Raw genomic sequence first — 17685 nt, forward strand, 5'->3', positions numbered from 1 at the left:
AATTATTATATTAATTCTAAATGGATGTTCCAATGTACCTAAAAAATTGGTCTCTTTTTTAAAATAGGTTTTTGCTAAATGCTCTCCTTATACAGAATTTCTTTATTTTCACCAAAGATATGGAAAAAATATTTTTCTTTTAGGGAAAATGGTATAACACTAACTTATTAATGAACTGATAATATGCAATTAATCTAAGTGGCATTTCTATGCAAGTAGTACAGCAGACTACTTGATCTATTGCTTGGACTCAACTAGTTATCACATCCTTTTAGAAAGAAAATATTTACAATATAGAACTTGAAGAAAACAAAGTTTTAATTTTCTTGTGTTAAACTCTGCTGTCAGAAGATTGTGCTCAGACCACCTGAATGCCTAGATTATAAGAACCTGGTAATAAGATGTTTTGTTTTGGTATGCAACTCTGTAAATGGCCAACACAACATCGAATTGGACTTCCAAAGGCAAATAGTAGCAGCATCCTCATTTACAGATGCCTTAATCCAACCCCTAGAGCAGACCTAATGTTGCAATGACAGCAGTGGGTTTGCTCTGGCAGCTCGCTTTCTGCCCAAGTCACACATTGCCAGAGAAGCCCATGTTCCCTTTGATGCATTTCGATAATGGTTTCCAGGTTCTTTGGTATCAGAGGCACTGCTTAGGAACTTCAAGGCCCATCATAGAAAATGGAAACACAGAATTGTTTGGTTGAGTGTTCAGGGGATTTTGATTGTTCATCTTGTTAAGGGATTGCTTCTGTTGGCTGACAAGAGCAGACCAAAAGATCTGGCCTCACACTGACATCAGACAAAATATCACTGTATTGTTTGTTCTGATTTAAAGTATCACATTTTGCTTCAAAAATACCCACTCACTTTGCTATAGTCATGCAACATGAAATGTAGATGACTCTGATTTCATGTGTTATGAAATTGGAAAAAAATATTTAATAAACCTGCTGATTCTTACACTGACAATAAAAATGTTGTGACAGATACTGTTAACACAAAGTAAATGTTATCCAGGTTGTTTTAAAAAATATAGTCTGCACATTAGTATTTCAAATTTAATTTTCTCCTGAAAAACTATTGGTTTGTTCTGTTTTTAAAAACCAGTAGTGCGGAATACACCGACTCATGGCCCAGGAAGAATGCATGGACACACAGGCTGGTCCTAAAACAACTCTACAACTGTGGATTCCATGCCTTAGGCTCAGTCACTGCCAACCTGGAGCAGGCTCTGTGTTTTTTTCTCCCTCTGCAAGGAACAGCAGAAATTCCAGCCAAATGACATCCCTGATCTTGGACAAGGCAAAGGTTTGAAATAGGGTATTCAATATGTCTGACTAGAGAAGTCACATCATAGAAGCCAAGGAAACATCTGAGAAGGAAGAATCTGAAAGATACAACATGGCTGAGTGGAGGAGGAGCTACACTGGAGAGACTTAGAGAACTAGAAATAGAGAGGAGTACCTATCATAAATGGAACAAGATGGAAGAGATGGGTTAACCAAACACAATGGGGTGACCATGTCTGAATTCTGATTTGAAGATTCTAACCCAAAGAACACAGCTGTAGAACATTCCACAAGGAAGAGAGAAATGTACTGAGACTCTGAGAATGAGTGGCAGTTGGAACCTGCAAGGAAAACGTGGGGGTACTGCTTCCAGAGTGGCTTCCCACACTCAACAGTTGGTGAGTGACCTCAGTCCAGTACCTGCCACAATTGTGAAGTAAGAGTTGGAGGGATGCCATTGTAAGGAAGGGCTGTGTTTGAACCTGGGTCCCAGAGCAGCCCCTTGGCTCCAAGCCATGCTCCACATTGTCAAGTTCCCAAAGTGGATGAGGGAAGGCCAGCTAAGGGAGACAGCTAGCTGGTGGTTGGAGGCAGGTTGGAGGGAGTCCTGCTGAGGGGCTGGAGCTGGTGAACATAGACCTGGCTTATGTGGTCAGAGGCCAGATGTGGCCTGAATTACACAGGACTGGAAGGTCACATTGGTGCCCTGTCCCCACTGTATGTGGATGTCTGCATCCAGCACCATTCTGGGGGTGGACTGCCACCTTGGACTTCCAGCATGAGCAGAGACACAGGTTGGCTTGAGCTCTGCTCCTTATTCCTAGGTTGTGGAAAAGACCCATGCATCCAAAATAATAGAACACTTTTTTTCCCCATTTCCCTCTTTCTATTCATCCCCCCTCATTTTTATTCCATTACTTCCTTATCTTTTGTGTGTGTGTGTGTGTGTGTGTGTTTATCTGTGTGTTTCTATTCCTCTTGCCTTTTCCGTCCAATACAGTTTGTAAAGGGTAAGTAAATTCTCGGCTGTCCCTTTTTATTCCTTCTACTTTATCCATAACCTTTCACATTTCTTTTACTGTTCCTTAACCATTCTCTATTTTTCTTTTCTTTCTACTTCCCATTTTCATTTGTCTACCTTTAAATTTTTTTTTATATTAGTCATAGAATCCATTCTTATCCCCATTTCTCACTTCCAATATTATACCCAGTTTCTCCTGTTATCCTCACCTAAATAATATGACATACCTCTATCCTTTGCCTCCCTTCTATTTTCTCTTTCCCATACCACGTAGCAGAAGGATTTTTTAAAATACCTTTTTTTTCTTTTCTTCTCCACCCACCATTACCTGGTCTCCAAGCCCCTGGGCTTTAGATAACTGATTCAATAAAATTAGTGTTGAACACTTTTTAACCATAAGAGGAGACATAGGTATCACATTTAGTGCATATTAGTTGTAGGTCAATACTTGGGCTGTTACAATGCTTTCAGTATAAATACAGATGTCTTCTCTAAGCTAAAGGGAGATAGAAAATTGGGTCTGATGATATGTTCTCAACTTGCCCCAATACATACCACTATAACTGATTGTTACTACTGTAGCTGACTTAACTGCATTGGAATACTCCTGATTCAGGGGACAATTTTGTGCCAACGCATCTATCTGCCAATGCCACCATCACACCCAAGGAGAGGGTCAGCAAGAGTTCCTAACCCAAGAACTCGGACTGGATCAGACTCTGCAAGACTGCCTGCAACTTGGCAGAAAGAATTTCTGAGTGTGAGTTAGCTTAAGTATTGCAGTGGAAGATTCAGTTACTGAGTTGTGAGCAATCAGGCTCTCTGGCAAAGTTACATGCAAATCACATAGACAATATCTCATTGGAATATTTAATCTGTATTCCCACTGGATAGCTTATAGATTTGAGTTTTGTTTCTTGATTTATTTAGTAGTGTGGGATGGATATGTTATGTTCTTTTATGGCTTTGTATTAGCTTTTTACTTTTGTATACACTAAGTCCTCAAATTATGAATGAGTTCCATTGTGGGAGAAGGATTCATTTGTAAGTTCAACAAAGTGAGTCTTATACAGTAAACCTGTGAAAGTTCACAACTCAAATGTTCATAATTGGAGACTTACTGAATTTTTTCTTTCACTGGCTCTATTGTCACCATTGTCTCAGCTTCCTCTCTAGCTTCTTAACCTCAAATTCCCAAAGCAATACTAGTACCATATTTCTTTATTCTTTTTCCAAATCCATAAATTCCTCCTCTCAAGTTTTTAATTTCCCATACTCAGCTCCCCCACAGTCATTCCTATCTTCTCTAGTATTAACCCTCAATCATCCCCATCATAAGCCTTTGGCTCTCCCATACCTTACCTAGCCTATTGTCCTACCAGCAGCTTCCGACAACCACACTGCTTGCCTCAATCACAAAGTACATCTCCTTCCTCCCATATCTCACACTTGTCCCTCACAAATATCCTCTGAAACTCTCAGTACTAGCCCTTCAACTTAATGAAAAGCACTCTAACAGAATCAGACCCCACACTGAACTTTTCTCCTCATCTATCACTGTCCCACCCAACAAAACCCCTACCCCTTAATGTTTTAAACTCGTCATCTAACCACCTTCCATTCTGCTCCTTCCACTTCACCTACCTCACTCCACAACAATTACAATAAACATTTTTAGTGTACAGAGTAGACAAAGCAGGGAAGCACAACTACAAGAACTATCCTATAGAATCTGTTGATGCTGTTATAACCAAACGTAACACCATACTTTCACAAAGAGATAGGTCAACTAAAAACCAACGAAAGAATGAAAAATCAGAACTGAACCACCTCATGGAATATATGAACTTAACAGATATTTACAGAGTATCCCACCTCTCTACAACACTGTTCTTCAGCACCACATGCTACTTTTTCCAAAACAGATCACATCATAGTACACAATGACTGCTTAAGTACTGTAAATAAAAAAGAATTGAAATTACCCCCATACTATCAGATCACTCACTGGGCAATGATAATAGAAATCAGTGCCAGAGGAAATTTCAGAAAAAGCAAAAGCTCCTGGAAAATTAACATAATCCTAAACAACCAATGAGTCACAGTAGAAATCAAAGAATTTCTAGGAGTTAATGACAATGACTTTACAATTCACCAAAACGTCTGGGACACTATGAAAGCAGTTCTGAAAGGAAAATTCATGGCAATTAACGCTCACATTAGGAAGACAGAGCAAGCTAAGCTAAAGAACCTTATGGGAAATCTAAAGATACTTGAAAACTGCAACAAACCAGCCCCAAACCAAAATTAAGGAGGCAAACTGTAACAATGAGAGCAGGTATCAATGAAATTGAGACCAAAGAAGTAAAACAAAACAAAACAAAACACAATGCATTGAAGAGCTGGTTTTTCAAAACAATAAATAAGACCAGCCCTTAGCCATACTTACCAAGAGAAACACAGAAAAGATTCACATCAATGCAATTAGAAATGAAAAAGGTGAAACAGATACTATGGAAATCCAGAAGATAGTAACTACTTTGAAAAATTACATTTCAAAAAATTAGCAAATTTTGAAGAAATGGACAGATTCCTACATACATACAAATTACCAAAACTAACCCCCAAAGGCACAAATATGCCTAAAGACCCAGTAACAAGCAATAAAATTGCTACAGTAATAAAGAATCTACCAACGAAGAATAGCCCAGGGCCTGATGGATTCACTGCTGAATTCTACAGAACCTTTACGGATGTTATATCACCAATATTCATTCCTCAAACTGTTCAAAGAAATTGAAAGGGATAGAGTGTTCCCATATTCATTTATGGAAACCAGTATCACCCTGATCCCCAACCCAGACAAAGACCCAACTGAAAAAGAAAACTACAGGAAAATCTCCTTAATGAACATAGATGCAATTATTTTCAACAAGACATTAGCAAACAGAATGCAGTATATCATCAAAAAGATTATACATCATGATCAAGTAGATTTCATCCCACAGAATATGGAGTATATACACTAAAAATTTAAAACAGAAGTAGGGGCAAAATCTCAGCAATTACAAAAAACAATTAACATTAAGTTTTTTAGTGGCCTATGCCTCCCTATTGTAGACAAAACAAAAACTACAAATTAATCCTACTTGAAAATAAAAAATACATTTCAAATTTAATTAAAAGACACTATATTAAAAAATACACCATATTAAGTTCAAAGACACAAAAATATATAATTATATCACTCAATATTTTTATACTAAACACTACAGATACATATTCATAATTAATTTACTGGAAAACACAATGTTTGTACTTCAGGATATCTTCATCTGGGATTGTGTTCTCAGGAAAATTTGATTTTGACATAAAGTTTTTGTATTAATTACTTCTACTGATCTCCAATACATGAGAAATTCTCACAGGATTTTCAAAATAGGCTTGCATATATAGTTTCACCCCAGTGCAACTTCTCTCATGTATGTGATAATACATGTATATACTTTCTCACATCGTTTACATACTCAGAGTTTTTCCCCAACGTAAATTTTTTTATCTCTGTGAAATGAGGACTTAGCAGCAAATCCTTTTCTACACTACTTACATGCATAGGGTTTCTCCTTAGTGAGTTCTTTCATGTTTACGACAACTACTACTTGTTCTGAAAGCTTTCCCACAGTGCTTACACACATAGGGTTTTTCTCCAGTGTGAATTCTTTCATGTATTTTACATTCACTTTGCCTGCTGAAAGCTTTCCCACATTGCTTACATTCATAAGGTTTCTCCCCAGTGTGACTTCTTTCATGTATTTTACCATAACTGTACCTGTTGTAAGCTTTCCCACATTGCTTACATACATAGGGTTTCTCCCCAGTGTGAATTCTTTCATGTATTTGACATCTAACATATGTGTTGAAAGCTTTCCCACAGTGCTTACATACATATGGTTTCTCCCCAGAGTGAATTTTTCTCTCATGTATTTTACATTTCTGCTGACTGCTGAAAGCTTTCCCACAATGCTTACATACATAGGGTTTCTCCCCAGTGTGACTTCTTTCGTGTATTTTACACTGACCCTGCCAGCTGAAAGCTTTTCCACAGTGCTTACATACATAGGGTTTCTCCCCAGTGTGAATTCTTTCATGTATTTTACATTGACTCTGAAAGCTGAAACCTTTCCCACAGTGCTTACATTCATAGGGTTTCTCCCCAGTGTGAATTTTTTCATGTATTTGACAACTATCATGTGTGCTGAAAGCTTTCCCACAGTGCTTACATACATAGGGTTTCTCCCCAGAGTGAATTTTTCTCTCATGTTTTTTACATTTCTGGTGACTGCTGAAAGCTTTCCCACAATGCTTACATACATAGGGTTTCTCCCCAGTGTGAATTCTTTCATGTAGTTTACATTCATTCCGTCTGCTGAAAGCTTTCCCACAGTGCTTACATACATAGGGTTTCTCCCCAGTGTGATTTCTTTCATGTATTTTACATTCACTCTGCCAGGTGAAAGCTTTCCCACATGTCTTACACACATAAGGTTTCTCCCCAGTGTGAATTCTTTCATGTATTTTACATTCATTCTTTCTGCTGAAAGCTTTCCCACAGTGCTTACACACATAGGGTTTCTCCCCAGTGTGAACTCTTTCATGTATCTTACATTCACTCTGCCTGCTAAAAGATTTGCCACATTGCTTACATACATAGGGTTTCTCCCCAGTGTGAATTCTTTCATGTTGTTTGCATTCACTCTGCCAGGTGAAAGCTTTCCCACATTGTTTGCACACAAAGGGTTTGTCCCCAAAGTGACTTCTTTTTTCATGTTGTTTACATTCACTCTGCCAGCTGAAAGCTTTCCCACAGTGCTTACATACATAGGGTTTCTCCTTAGAGTGAATTCTTCTTTCATGTATTTTACAAGGATTCTGCCTGCTGAAAGCCTTCCCACAGTGCTTACATACATATGGTTTCTCCCCAGTGTGAAATCTTTCATGTATTTTACATTCACTTTGCCTGCTGAAAGCTTTCCCACATTGCTTACATACATAGGATTTCTTCCCAGTGTGACTTCTTTCATGTGTTTCACACTCACTCTGTTTGCTGAAACCTTTCCCACACTGCTTACATACACAGGTTTTCTCCTCAGTGTGAATACCTACATGTCTGTGAATGGAATTACTATGACCAAATGTTTTCCCACATTCCTTAGATAAACAGGGCCTCTCTCCAGCATGCCTTCCTTCAGGTACTTGAATACAGTGGGACAAAATAAGTCCTTTCTCATACTGTTCACTTACATATTGATTCCCCTCACTGTGATTTCTTTCATGGATCTGAACATCACTGGGTGTGCTGCAGGCTTTCAAGTTTTGCTTACATACAAAGGTCTTCTGTCTAAGGTGAGTTCTTTCAAGATCAGACCAGGATTTCCCACTCTGATTACATTCATATGGTTTCTCTCCACCCTTTGTCCTTGCGTGCTTCTGAAAGGACTGGAAATCACCACAGGTTTTTCCATTTTCATCACTCTTATACAGCTCCTCTTCAAAGCCCAAATACTCAGATGGCTTCAGTCCAGTGTGAGCCATGATGGGCACATTTAGTGACAAATGCCCAATCGGGAGCTTTCTACAAGCAAGACTTTCAGCTGGCTTTGAACCAGCTCGTTTCATGTCCACATTAGCATCTGGAGTCTGAAGGAATATTTCTTCATGTTGATTCCAAGCTTTACACTGATAGCATTTCTCTACGTGTTCATTTCTGTGAAGGAAAAAAAAAACCAGTTAGAATAAAACGGATCTCCATATTAATGGTTTACCAGAACAAGTGCTTGCCTCCTGAGAAACAGTGACAATGACTTAAATGAATGTCCTGGAGGATACCTTCAAAATGGCTGTTCCCAAAGAGTGGTATGCATTTGGGAATTTTAAAATTGGAGTATTTTGCCATGCATAAGGTTTAGTTTAATTCTGGGAGGCTGGTATATGGGTATAATATATATTGATCACTTCTGTTACCTCCCCCATTACTTTCCCCTTCTCTCCTTACTCTGCTTGTCTTTCCCATTTCCCCAAAGCCAGGCTTTCCTTTTTCTATCACCTCTCCTTTTTTTCCTCAATTTGTATTTTGTTTTCTCATATAAGAGAAACTGTGTGATAGTTCACATTGTGTATCTGACTTATTTCACTTAACATTATGGGTTGTAGACCAACCCATTTCTTTTGGCAAATGACATGCTATCATTCATCTTTGTGGCTGATGATACAGCACATTTTCTTTTTTTCTTTTCAGTGCTGGGAATTAAACCCAGGCCTTAGTACTGAATTACAACTCCAGCTCTTTTTATTTCTTATTTTGAGAGAGATTCTTATTGATGATTAAGTTGTTCGGGGTGAGCTTCAACTTGCCATCCTGCTGAATCTGCTTCCCAGTGCTGCGTTTATAAAAATGCATCATCACGCTGCGTCTATCAAACATTTTCTTTGTCCATGCATCCAACGATGGACATCAAGGCTGATTCCAAGGCTTAGCTGTTATATAATGTCCTGCTTTGAATATGGTCATTCCTGTGTCAGCAGAATATGATGATTTTAACTCTTGTGATTATACCCAGGAGAGGTATGCCTGGATCAAATGGAAATGCCATCTTTGTGTTGAGACATCTGTATACTATCACAGTGGCTGTACTTAACATTCCCACCAACAATGTCGAAGAGAGACTTCTAAGAATTAAAAAATCTGAATGGGTGCAATTCTCTGGAGGATGCCTTGAAAACACCTATTACAACAGTAGCACTCATGCACTCTGAATACTGCTTCATGGTTAGCATTTTTTTAAGATACTGAATGTCTCATATTCAGATGTATACATAAATCAATATCCTGAAGGTGGGTTCATGTCAAAACTCAAAATTTAGTCTTTGTATATACACCTTCACATAATACCTAAATGCAATGTCACATATTTTCATGATGTTGACCATGAAAGAACATTTTTTATACTAATATCCATCAAATAGTGTCACTTGTTGCATGACATCAGTACCAACTCAGTTTCCTATATTGGAATATTTCTGTATTTAATTGTCAGATTATATGTACTCAAGCTGTATACACCTTTGGAGAATATTTCTGAAATTAAATTTGAACGGGGCCTTGTTTCCTTGTTGTCATATTTCCACTCATACATAGACCCTTTTCTTCTGAGTGCAAATTACCTTAGATTTCTCTGGTACTTTTTATACTCTTCTTCAGCTTCCTGGTTATCCCAGGTTCTTCCTGAATTGTAAACATAAAAATATAAGCAATCATTTTTTTATTACATAAACATAAGTAGATTCCAGTTAGATGCATTTTGTAATGGAACCAGACCTGCAATATTCTTCAAAATGTTTTCACACTCTTTGCACCAAAGAGCAAGAAACAATGTTCTCCAAACATATAAATGAGAAAATGATGTCATCTTACCTATAGCAGCCATGTTCATAAATGTTTCCCCCATCACATCTCTGTAGAGCTTCTTTTGGGATGGACTCAGCAAAGCCCACTCTTCCGTGGTGAAGTTCACAGCCACATCCTGAAAGGTCACGGCCTCCTAAATGATCATACATATATCTTTTGAAGGAAGGGTGAGACTGACAGTCTGGGATATCTCAAATCCTCTCATAAAAACTTGAATTGAGAGACAAGTGTGGTGGTCTACATCTGGAATTATTGCATTCAGGTGGCTGAGGTAGGAGGACTGCCATGAATTTGAAGGCAGCCTGGGTTACACAGTGAGCTCAAGGTCAGCCTGCACTACACAGTGATACTGACTCAAAGAAAAAGCTAAATGAGGCTGAATCCTGAATCCTTCAACAACTAACTCTATGTCTTGGTCATCAAGTCCATGTGTAGGCATACAGCAGTTCTGATGCTAAACTGCTACTCAGTGGTAAAGCAACAGCAGAATAGGAGCACTGGTTCTTCTGCTGGGTCACTGCAAGGATATCTGTGCATTGTCTCTAAAGCAGAGCTCATAGCGACCACTGACAAGATCACCATCCATAAAACACTGGGGCAGATGAATACCTAATAAATGGTTTTGATAGACCATAGGTAATGTCTCCTGTCAAATCGTATTATTTATGACATGGAGTCCTTCTTTATACTTAGGTAGCATTTTGAAACTTGAATTCTGTTTCATATAAAAAACACGTAATTGAGCATCAAATAAGGCTTGTGAAAAATCATTAAAATGTTAATGGAAAAGTTTTATTGGAAAAAGTCTATGAACAAGGAAAATAGGGAAAAGGTGGCATATTATCTTTTAAGTTGGTGTCACTAAATGGTCACCATGTACTTGCATAAGACATTCCAGAAGAGTACAGGAGAGTAATGAGGGGAAGAAGATGAATAAAATGTATTTTATGCATTGAAAACCAATATATCAAAAAATAATTAGGCACAAAAGGAAACTTCAGCCAGGTGTGGTGGTACATGCCTGTAATCCCAACACAGGAGAGGCTGGTGCAGGAGGATTGCCATGAGTTCAAGGATACCTTGGACTACATACTAAGTTAGGGCAAGTCTGAAATACAAAGTGAGACCCTGCCTCAAACTCCTCCCAAAAAAGGAAAACTTCAAAAAAATTGTGTCATTTACAAATGACATCTTTGATTGGCTAAAAAAAATTATAGCTGTAAAGTATAATTTTAACAACAGTCAATACCTTCCAAGCAAGGAAGTTGATGGCTTACATAATATACTATGAAAGATTCAAATTCCACCTTTCCTGAGACTGTACTATTAGTGCGTGAATGGCAAATGCATCTCAGAAAAGGAAGACAGTCTTCACTGGGTCCACATGTATACAGAGTACTAATTGATGATAGAGCTGGTGTTACATGTGTCTGGAGTAAAACAGAATCCATTTCATTTATGTTCAAGGAGAAACATTTATGTATTTGGAATCCTGTATACTCTTCTATGTATAATAATTTAGTTATACATTGAAAAGGGAAAGATAAACTTGAATGCCTCCAGAATTCATAGTGAAATAGTGTTTTCTCAGAAGAAAATCAAGTATGCACCAGAATTAGAAGGATAAATTGAAATACTGAATATCATGGGAAATAAGACAAGAAAATATTTCCTGTGTATGCAGTATAAAGTTGTTATACAGGGGGTAAAGAGCAATAAATACAAATCTTTAAAAACTGACTATGACATATCTAACCCAAGAAAAATCACTGAATAGAAAACAAGAACCAAATCTCTTTTTGAGAAAATCACCAAAAAAGAAGTGTGGAAGAACATAATAAGAAAGTAGACTTATACAAGAATGGAGACTCATGTGATACACTCTACACTCATTTCCTTTACTTTGGAGTTGACCAGTGACTTGTTTGCAATGTCCAGAGAGTACACTGTGCTACTATTCCTAGAGATAGATGGGATTCCTTTCAAGTACTCTACTCTTGAAAAATCCTAAACCACATGACCAATGGAATGGATGAGAACATGCTCTGCCCTCGATTCACATATCAGCACTTGTGAACAATAAATAGTGAAACAAAACAAAGTAAAAATATTTCTCTTTGCAATTTCTATAGTACTCACTTATTCAAAATTCCAAGGGAAGAAATTAAAAGAACACTGTTCATCATGGGAAATTCCACATGGTAAACTTGGGAAAAGCCACCAAAGTGGGAGCGTAAGCATACATGGGGCAGGAGAGGTTGGAGTCAAGTAGGGTATCAATCACCTGCATACTCTCAACGATTGCCCAAGGTCCAATGATGAAACATTCTGAATATTCCCAGGATATTTACATTGTTATTCTTTTTAAAATCAGAAGAACAATTTTTAAAATAAAATGTATTACAAAATATTTAAACACTAAATTACCATTAAGAAAGTACACATTAATATAGCTGATTGTCTGGATTCATATATAACAAGATGAGACATCACACACTGGCCAGCAATAAGCAAAGCAGCACGGTTGCAAACAGGAGATCCACAGACTGCCAGCAAGCAGTGGTCAAACTCTATATTGCCCATCAAGAGAAAAGGTTAGATTGCCAGATAAAGAGAACAGATATCAGAGCTGATCAATGTCTAGACATCTGGGTTATGGTGCCAATGCTATGCACACCTGGACAGGAGTGGTTGTTACAGTGAAACTGATGAGGACAAATTAAATAGCAAGCTATGCAAAAAGTCACACTAGTCTATCATTGATTCAACACAATCTTCAGAAGCCAGATTTGACAATATTCAATTTGTACCTCAAAGTAAATAATGATTACAGTGATTAGATAAGGATATAAAAAGCAGTTCTCTAAAAAGAACAGTCCTCAATATATATACAGTATCAAACTACATGAGGCAAAGCATGAATGTGAAGAAAAAAATTACTGATTCACAACTATGTCTGAAGATTTAAAAACAACTCTATCTGTTGATAGCTGAAGAAGGCAGAAAAATGTGTAATGGAACAGTTAAATTTAACAACATCATGCTTCACAGGGATGGACTGGATATTCCATAATACTCCATCAAATTAACTACACACTACGCAGTCTTTTCAAAAATCACGAGAAATATTCACCTAAATAGACCAAGTTTAAAGCAACAAGAAAGAATTAATGTCTAGGGGGCAAAACTGAAATGTGTTATGGACATGTACCCACTCCCTACAATGAATGTAATTATTACATACTGCAAAGAAGTATGAACCAAGGTTATAAAAAAGAGGAAACAACTTTAATGTGTTTAATGTAATGGAAATCATGCAAAGTAGGCTTTCACACCTATTAAAATGAAATTTACAGCAGAACTACATTTAAAATACTCTTAAGAATTAGAGATTAAAGCAAAAATTTTTAAAGAATATATGCTTTGGATGGAAGGCCTGATTAAGTATTAAGGGTATCATAATGTTTTAAAATGAATGTATGGCATATTATCATTGCATGGGTCCAGAAATAGGTGCTTCAAACAAAATTAAAATCAAGAAATACACATATCAGAAAAGAATAAAGATCACAGCATCAGAAAATTAGAGAAATAACAGCAACATGAAATGAAAATCACTCCACAGATAAAAAGGAAATTTCATTCCTCATTGTTCATGTAGATTTTGACAACAGAGAAGTTATTAAAACTATCAAAGGCATTTTAAAATAATCTAATCCATTACAATAAAATTCAGAGAACAAAAATCATAAAATCATGTCAGTGGATGCATACAAAACACAAGAAAAATCAAAAAGTAATAGGCAGGGCCAGGGATTTAGCTCAGCGGTTTCACTGCCTGCTGTGCAAGAGCAAGGACCTGAGTTCGATCGATCCCGGTACCAAAAAAAAAAAAAAAATGTAATAGGCAGAGATTAAGGTGGAACACATAAAATTGTCTTTATTTGCATTGGAAAAATTGAAGTATCAACAAAAACCTAATAGAATTACTAAAATATTGTACCACAGTATATCCCTAGCTTAATACACAAAAATATGCCACGTGATTATGTATCAGGGATAAAGAAGTGAAGTGGAAATTGTAAACCTTACACTATAGGCAGCGCTCACACAGACTCAATTTTACAAACATTAAAAAGCCCATGTATGGAAGGTTCAACACTAGATCTAAAAAGTACAAGATAAAACTGCAAAAATATACTAAAATATATTACACGGACAAATATAAGTAAATTAAACTATTCCATGTGTTGGCAACGCACAATAAACCACTTATCTATAAAATATTAAAGTTTATATAAAAATTTTGTACAAATTTTGAATTTTTTCATTATTTGCATGCTGACTTTTTTTTAATTCTTTCAAAAATTTGAATTATCACTTGAAGAAAAAAAGTAATATTTTTAATCACATCAAAAATTTAAAAACTAAAACTAACTTGAAATAACCCAAGCCCCCAGGAAATGGAATAAGGGAATGAAGTGGCTGCAATGTCAATTTTTCGACAGTCCTACGGGGAATAAGTTGAGGCAAAGAAATGATAATCGTTTCAACATAATAATAATGATATAGTAACCTAAATTATTAAATTATACAAAATTCCAAATACTTGAAGCCACATAACATCTTGATTAATGAGACTCTTAAGTTAAAAAAAAGCTACCAAAAAGTCCATCCTGTGGGCACTTTGGGGGTAGCTAGAGGAAATCAGAGAGCTGCACTGGGAGGAAGCATTAGGTGCATCATGATTCTATGGATCTTTAGGCACATTTTATGGTAAATGCAAAACAAATAATTTACCTCTAAATTTCTATGGACCTTTTCAGAGAGAATCGATTCTCCACTCCATTTTTAACTAGGAAAATCACAATCTTATGGGTAAATCATGAAAATCAACTCTTAAATCCTTGAGGTAACTTGTATTTTATACAAGCAACTCTGCAAAACAAGCAAAAGAGAAGCTGGTTAGGGAAGAAGCCTGCTTCATTGCAGTTCACAAAAGCACCCACACTCAGAAGGTTGAACACACTCCTGAGGTTATACACAACGCACTGTGCCCCTGCAGGCCAGGACAGCTCAATCACAGGTGGAGAGACAGAGAAGCATGAGAAGTCAAGAAATTCAAGGATGGGGCTTCCTCACATCCTACTTAGCCACCTGCTCAGGGTGAATTTCATGTCCTCACCCTCAATTCTGAACAGAGAGAAACATTTCCCACAATCAGCTGAAGGCTCACCTTTGTCTTTCCCCAGGATTTCTTTTGAATTCAAATGTGTATTGTTTGCTGAGCTCTAAGCAATTCTCTAAAAAAAAAAACAAACATGGGCCCTCAATTAACACACCATGCAGAGTGACCAAAACTTTTGACAAATTCAATGTGCTGCTCTAATGCACTGTTTCAAGTAAAGATTGGTGTCCAAAGCAGGTGATGCTGTTTTTCATTATGAGTCATCATTCTGAGGTTATCCAGGCGACACACTGAGTCACTCCATCAACAGAAATGAATATATTGCCTCAAAGTGGCTCATGATAAAAAGGGATGGGCATTTCTACCGATTGAAAGATTATGACACTCTTTGATTCTCTCCTCCATTTAAATAAAATTGTACTACATATGCAACTAATCTCAAATTCAGAGTCACTTATCTAGGGCAAGAAGGTTCCAAGGACGGCTTTCAGAATGGCACCCACACACTCACAATGGAAAAAATGACAGCATCCTTGGTATAGAAACAAAAAATTGAGGGCGTTTAATTTAACCACACACTGTGATCACGTTATATCGTCATGCTTGGTGGCCTACACCTGTGATTACATCTCTCTGGGAGGCTGAGGCAGGAGGATAAGAGCTTCAAGCTCAGCCTGGGTTACACAGTGAGGCCCAGGGTCAACATTCAACATGACATGTCAGGAGTGTGCATCACACCGCAGCTCTACAGCCAACTGGGACTGTAAACTCCACATCAGTAACCAATTAATGAAACGAAGTTTAAAAGGGAAAACACTCTATGTGTAAGGAAGAAAAATCAGAAGACAAACAGCTCCCCTGTGAGAGGTAAGGAGCCCCCGGAAGATGGAAACTCTGTGGGCCTTTGTCCTCGGCTTCCTTTTATCAAGTGATAGAGATGCTCCCTCCCAGCTTGATACCTGGAACTTGCCAAAACCTCACTGGTTCTGTGGGCTGTCATAGATGGGCCCGGCCCCTAACCCAGCCACCATTGCCTAGGTGCACATTCCCAAGTGGGCTTTATTTGATTTTCTCTTGCCCTGTCAGGGCTTTAGCTCTGGAACTTAGAGGTTGGTTAGGAGGGTTATGTATACAGATGCATAGGTGTGGGCATTTTTATATACTAAATAAGAGCTTTCTTTTAAGTGGCTGCCCCTTGTCTCCTTAGCATTTTACTGAAGGTGGGGAGGGGCAGCTACAGCACCTGCCTGGCTTCCTCCTTGCTCTGCTTATCAGCTCTCTCATTTTGTTAATTGCTCCCTCTGGCAAAGTTTTCACTTTCTAGACAGAATTAGCCAGAAAGCCTAATAGGGCCCTCATTTTATTCTTTTCCTGCCTACAAACCCCTCTCCCCAGCCTGGCCTAGAACTCACTATGTAGCCCAGGTTGGCCTTGAACTCAGCAGTCCTTATGCCTCAGCCTCCTAAGTGCTGGGATTACAGGCATGTACCACCACACTCTGCCAATAATGCTAAATTAACAATAATCATTAACTTACACAAAATTCCAAAGGCTTGAGGCCATGTAACCCTAAACTTGAAGATTGTTAAGGTACAAAGAGCTTCCCAAAACTCCATCCTTTGACCTCTTAGGGGGACTTAGATGAAATCAGAGATGCACTAAGAGAAACCTCAGTTGATTTGTTGACCTGCATCATGAGTCTATGGATCTTATACACATTTAGGATGAATGTAAAACAAATCATTTGCTTCTAAGTTTTTCATTATTTCTTCAGAAGTGATCAACTCTCTGCTCAATTTTCAACAATCTTATGGTTAAATCATGAAAATCAACTTTTTACCCTTGAGATAATTTCTACTTTATATAAACAACTTGCTGCAAAAGAATCAAAACAGAAGCAGGTGAGGGAAGAAGCCTGCTTCACTGCAGTTCACAAGGGAACTCACACTCAGAAGGTTAAAGAGACTCCTGAGCTTAACACACCACTGGTGCTGCCCATGCAAGCCCAGGAGGTTCCCTCCCAGGGAGTGATGCAGGGAAACATAGAAGTCAGGGAAGTTCAGTCTGGGGCCCACTCCCAACCTGCTTAGCCAACCTCACAGGGTGAATCTGATCTCTGGTACACAGTGTCAAATCTGAGCAGAGATCTACACTCCCGCTGTCAGGGAAAGTTCACCTTCAGCTTTTCACAATTCCCCTTTCAAACTCAAATGGGTGTCGTTTGCTGAGCACCAAGCAATTATTCACCAGAAAACTGTGGTCCAAATTTTAGTACATCCCCAGAGTTACCACAGTTCAGACAGTTGCAGAGCCCAGTCCTAGGACACTGCTCCCAGTGCAGGTTGACAAAGCACGTACTGAACTGTTGTGTTTCAACATAAGTCACCCACCGTCTTGATGTTATCAAGGGGTGGCAAGGCAAGTCACCCCATCAAAAAAAAATGAATAATCCCTCAGAATGGCGTATGGTAAGAAAGAATATACTTTACTACTGCTCAGGAAATTAAGACAGTCTGAGATGCCCAGTTTCAGAATGGGCGGGTCACTTTTCAAAAAAAATATACAACACATACAAGTAATTTCAAATTTACAAACACTTATTTAGGGTAGAAGAGTTCAAGGATGTCTCATGCATTCTCAGTGGACACAAATGTATAACTTCAACACAGAGTTGGTGATATTTACCTTAACCAGGTACTGTGATCTTCCTATCT

At 38.0% G+C, this 17685-nt stretch overlaps 1 protein-coding gene across 3 annotated transcripts in view; it reads right to left on the reverse strand.

Moving 5' to 3' along the window:
• Positions 1–300: 300 nt before the first annotated feature.
• Positions 301–17685, reverse strand: part of LOC101714121 (uncharacterized) — a 34734-nt gene continuing 17349 nt past the window's right edge. The window contains exons 2-5 of one of the 3 annotated variants that reach the window (XM_087204498.1): positions 15020–15086; positions 9790–9916; positions 9540–9600; positions 301–8082 (exon numbers count right to left, since the gene is read on the reverse strand). In XM_087204498.1, coding sequence (XP_087060624.1) covers positions 5943–8082; positions 9540–9600; positions 9790–9823 — 2235 coding nt within the window. In that variant the 5' untranslated portion in view covers positions 9824–9916; positions 15020–15086 and the 3' untranslated portion in view covers positions 301–5942. Of the gene's footprint in view, positions 8083–9539; positions 9601–9789; positions 9917–14583; positions 14722–15019; positions 15087–17685 lie in introns of all 3 variants that reach the window. The other 2 variants (XM_087204497.1, XM_087204496.1) reach the window with 2 other exon arrangements.

Source organism: Heterocephalus glaber, unplaced genomic scaffold (genome assembly GCF_053883595.1).
Source record: "Heterocephalus glaber isolate CG9 unplaced genomic scaffold, H.glaber_assembly_v1.0 deba00000546, whole genome shotgun sequence".
Lineage (NCBI taxonomy): Eukaryota > Metazoa > Chordata > Mammalia > Rodentia > Bathyergidae > Heterocephalus > Heterocephalus glaber.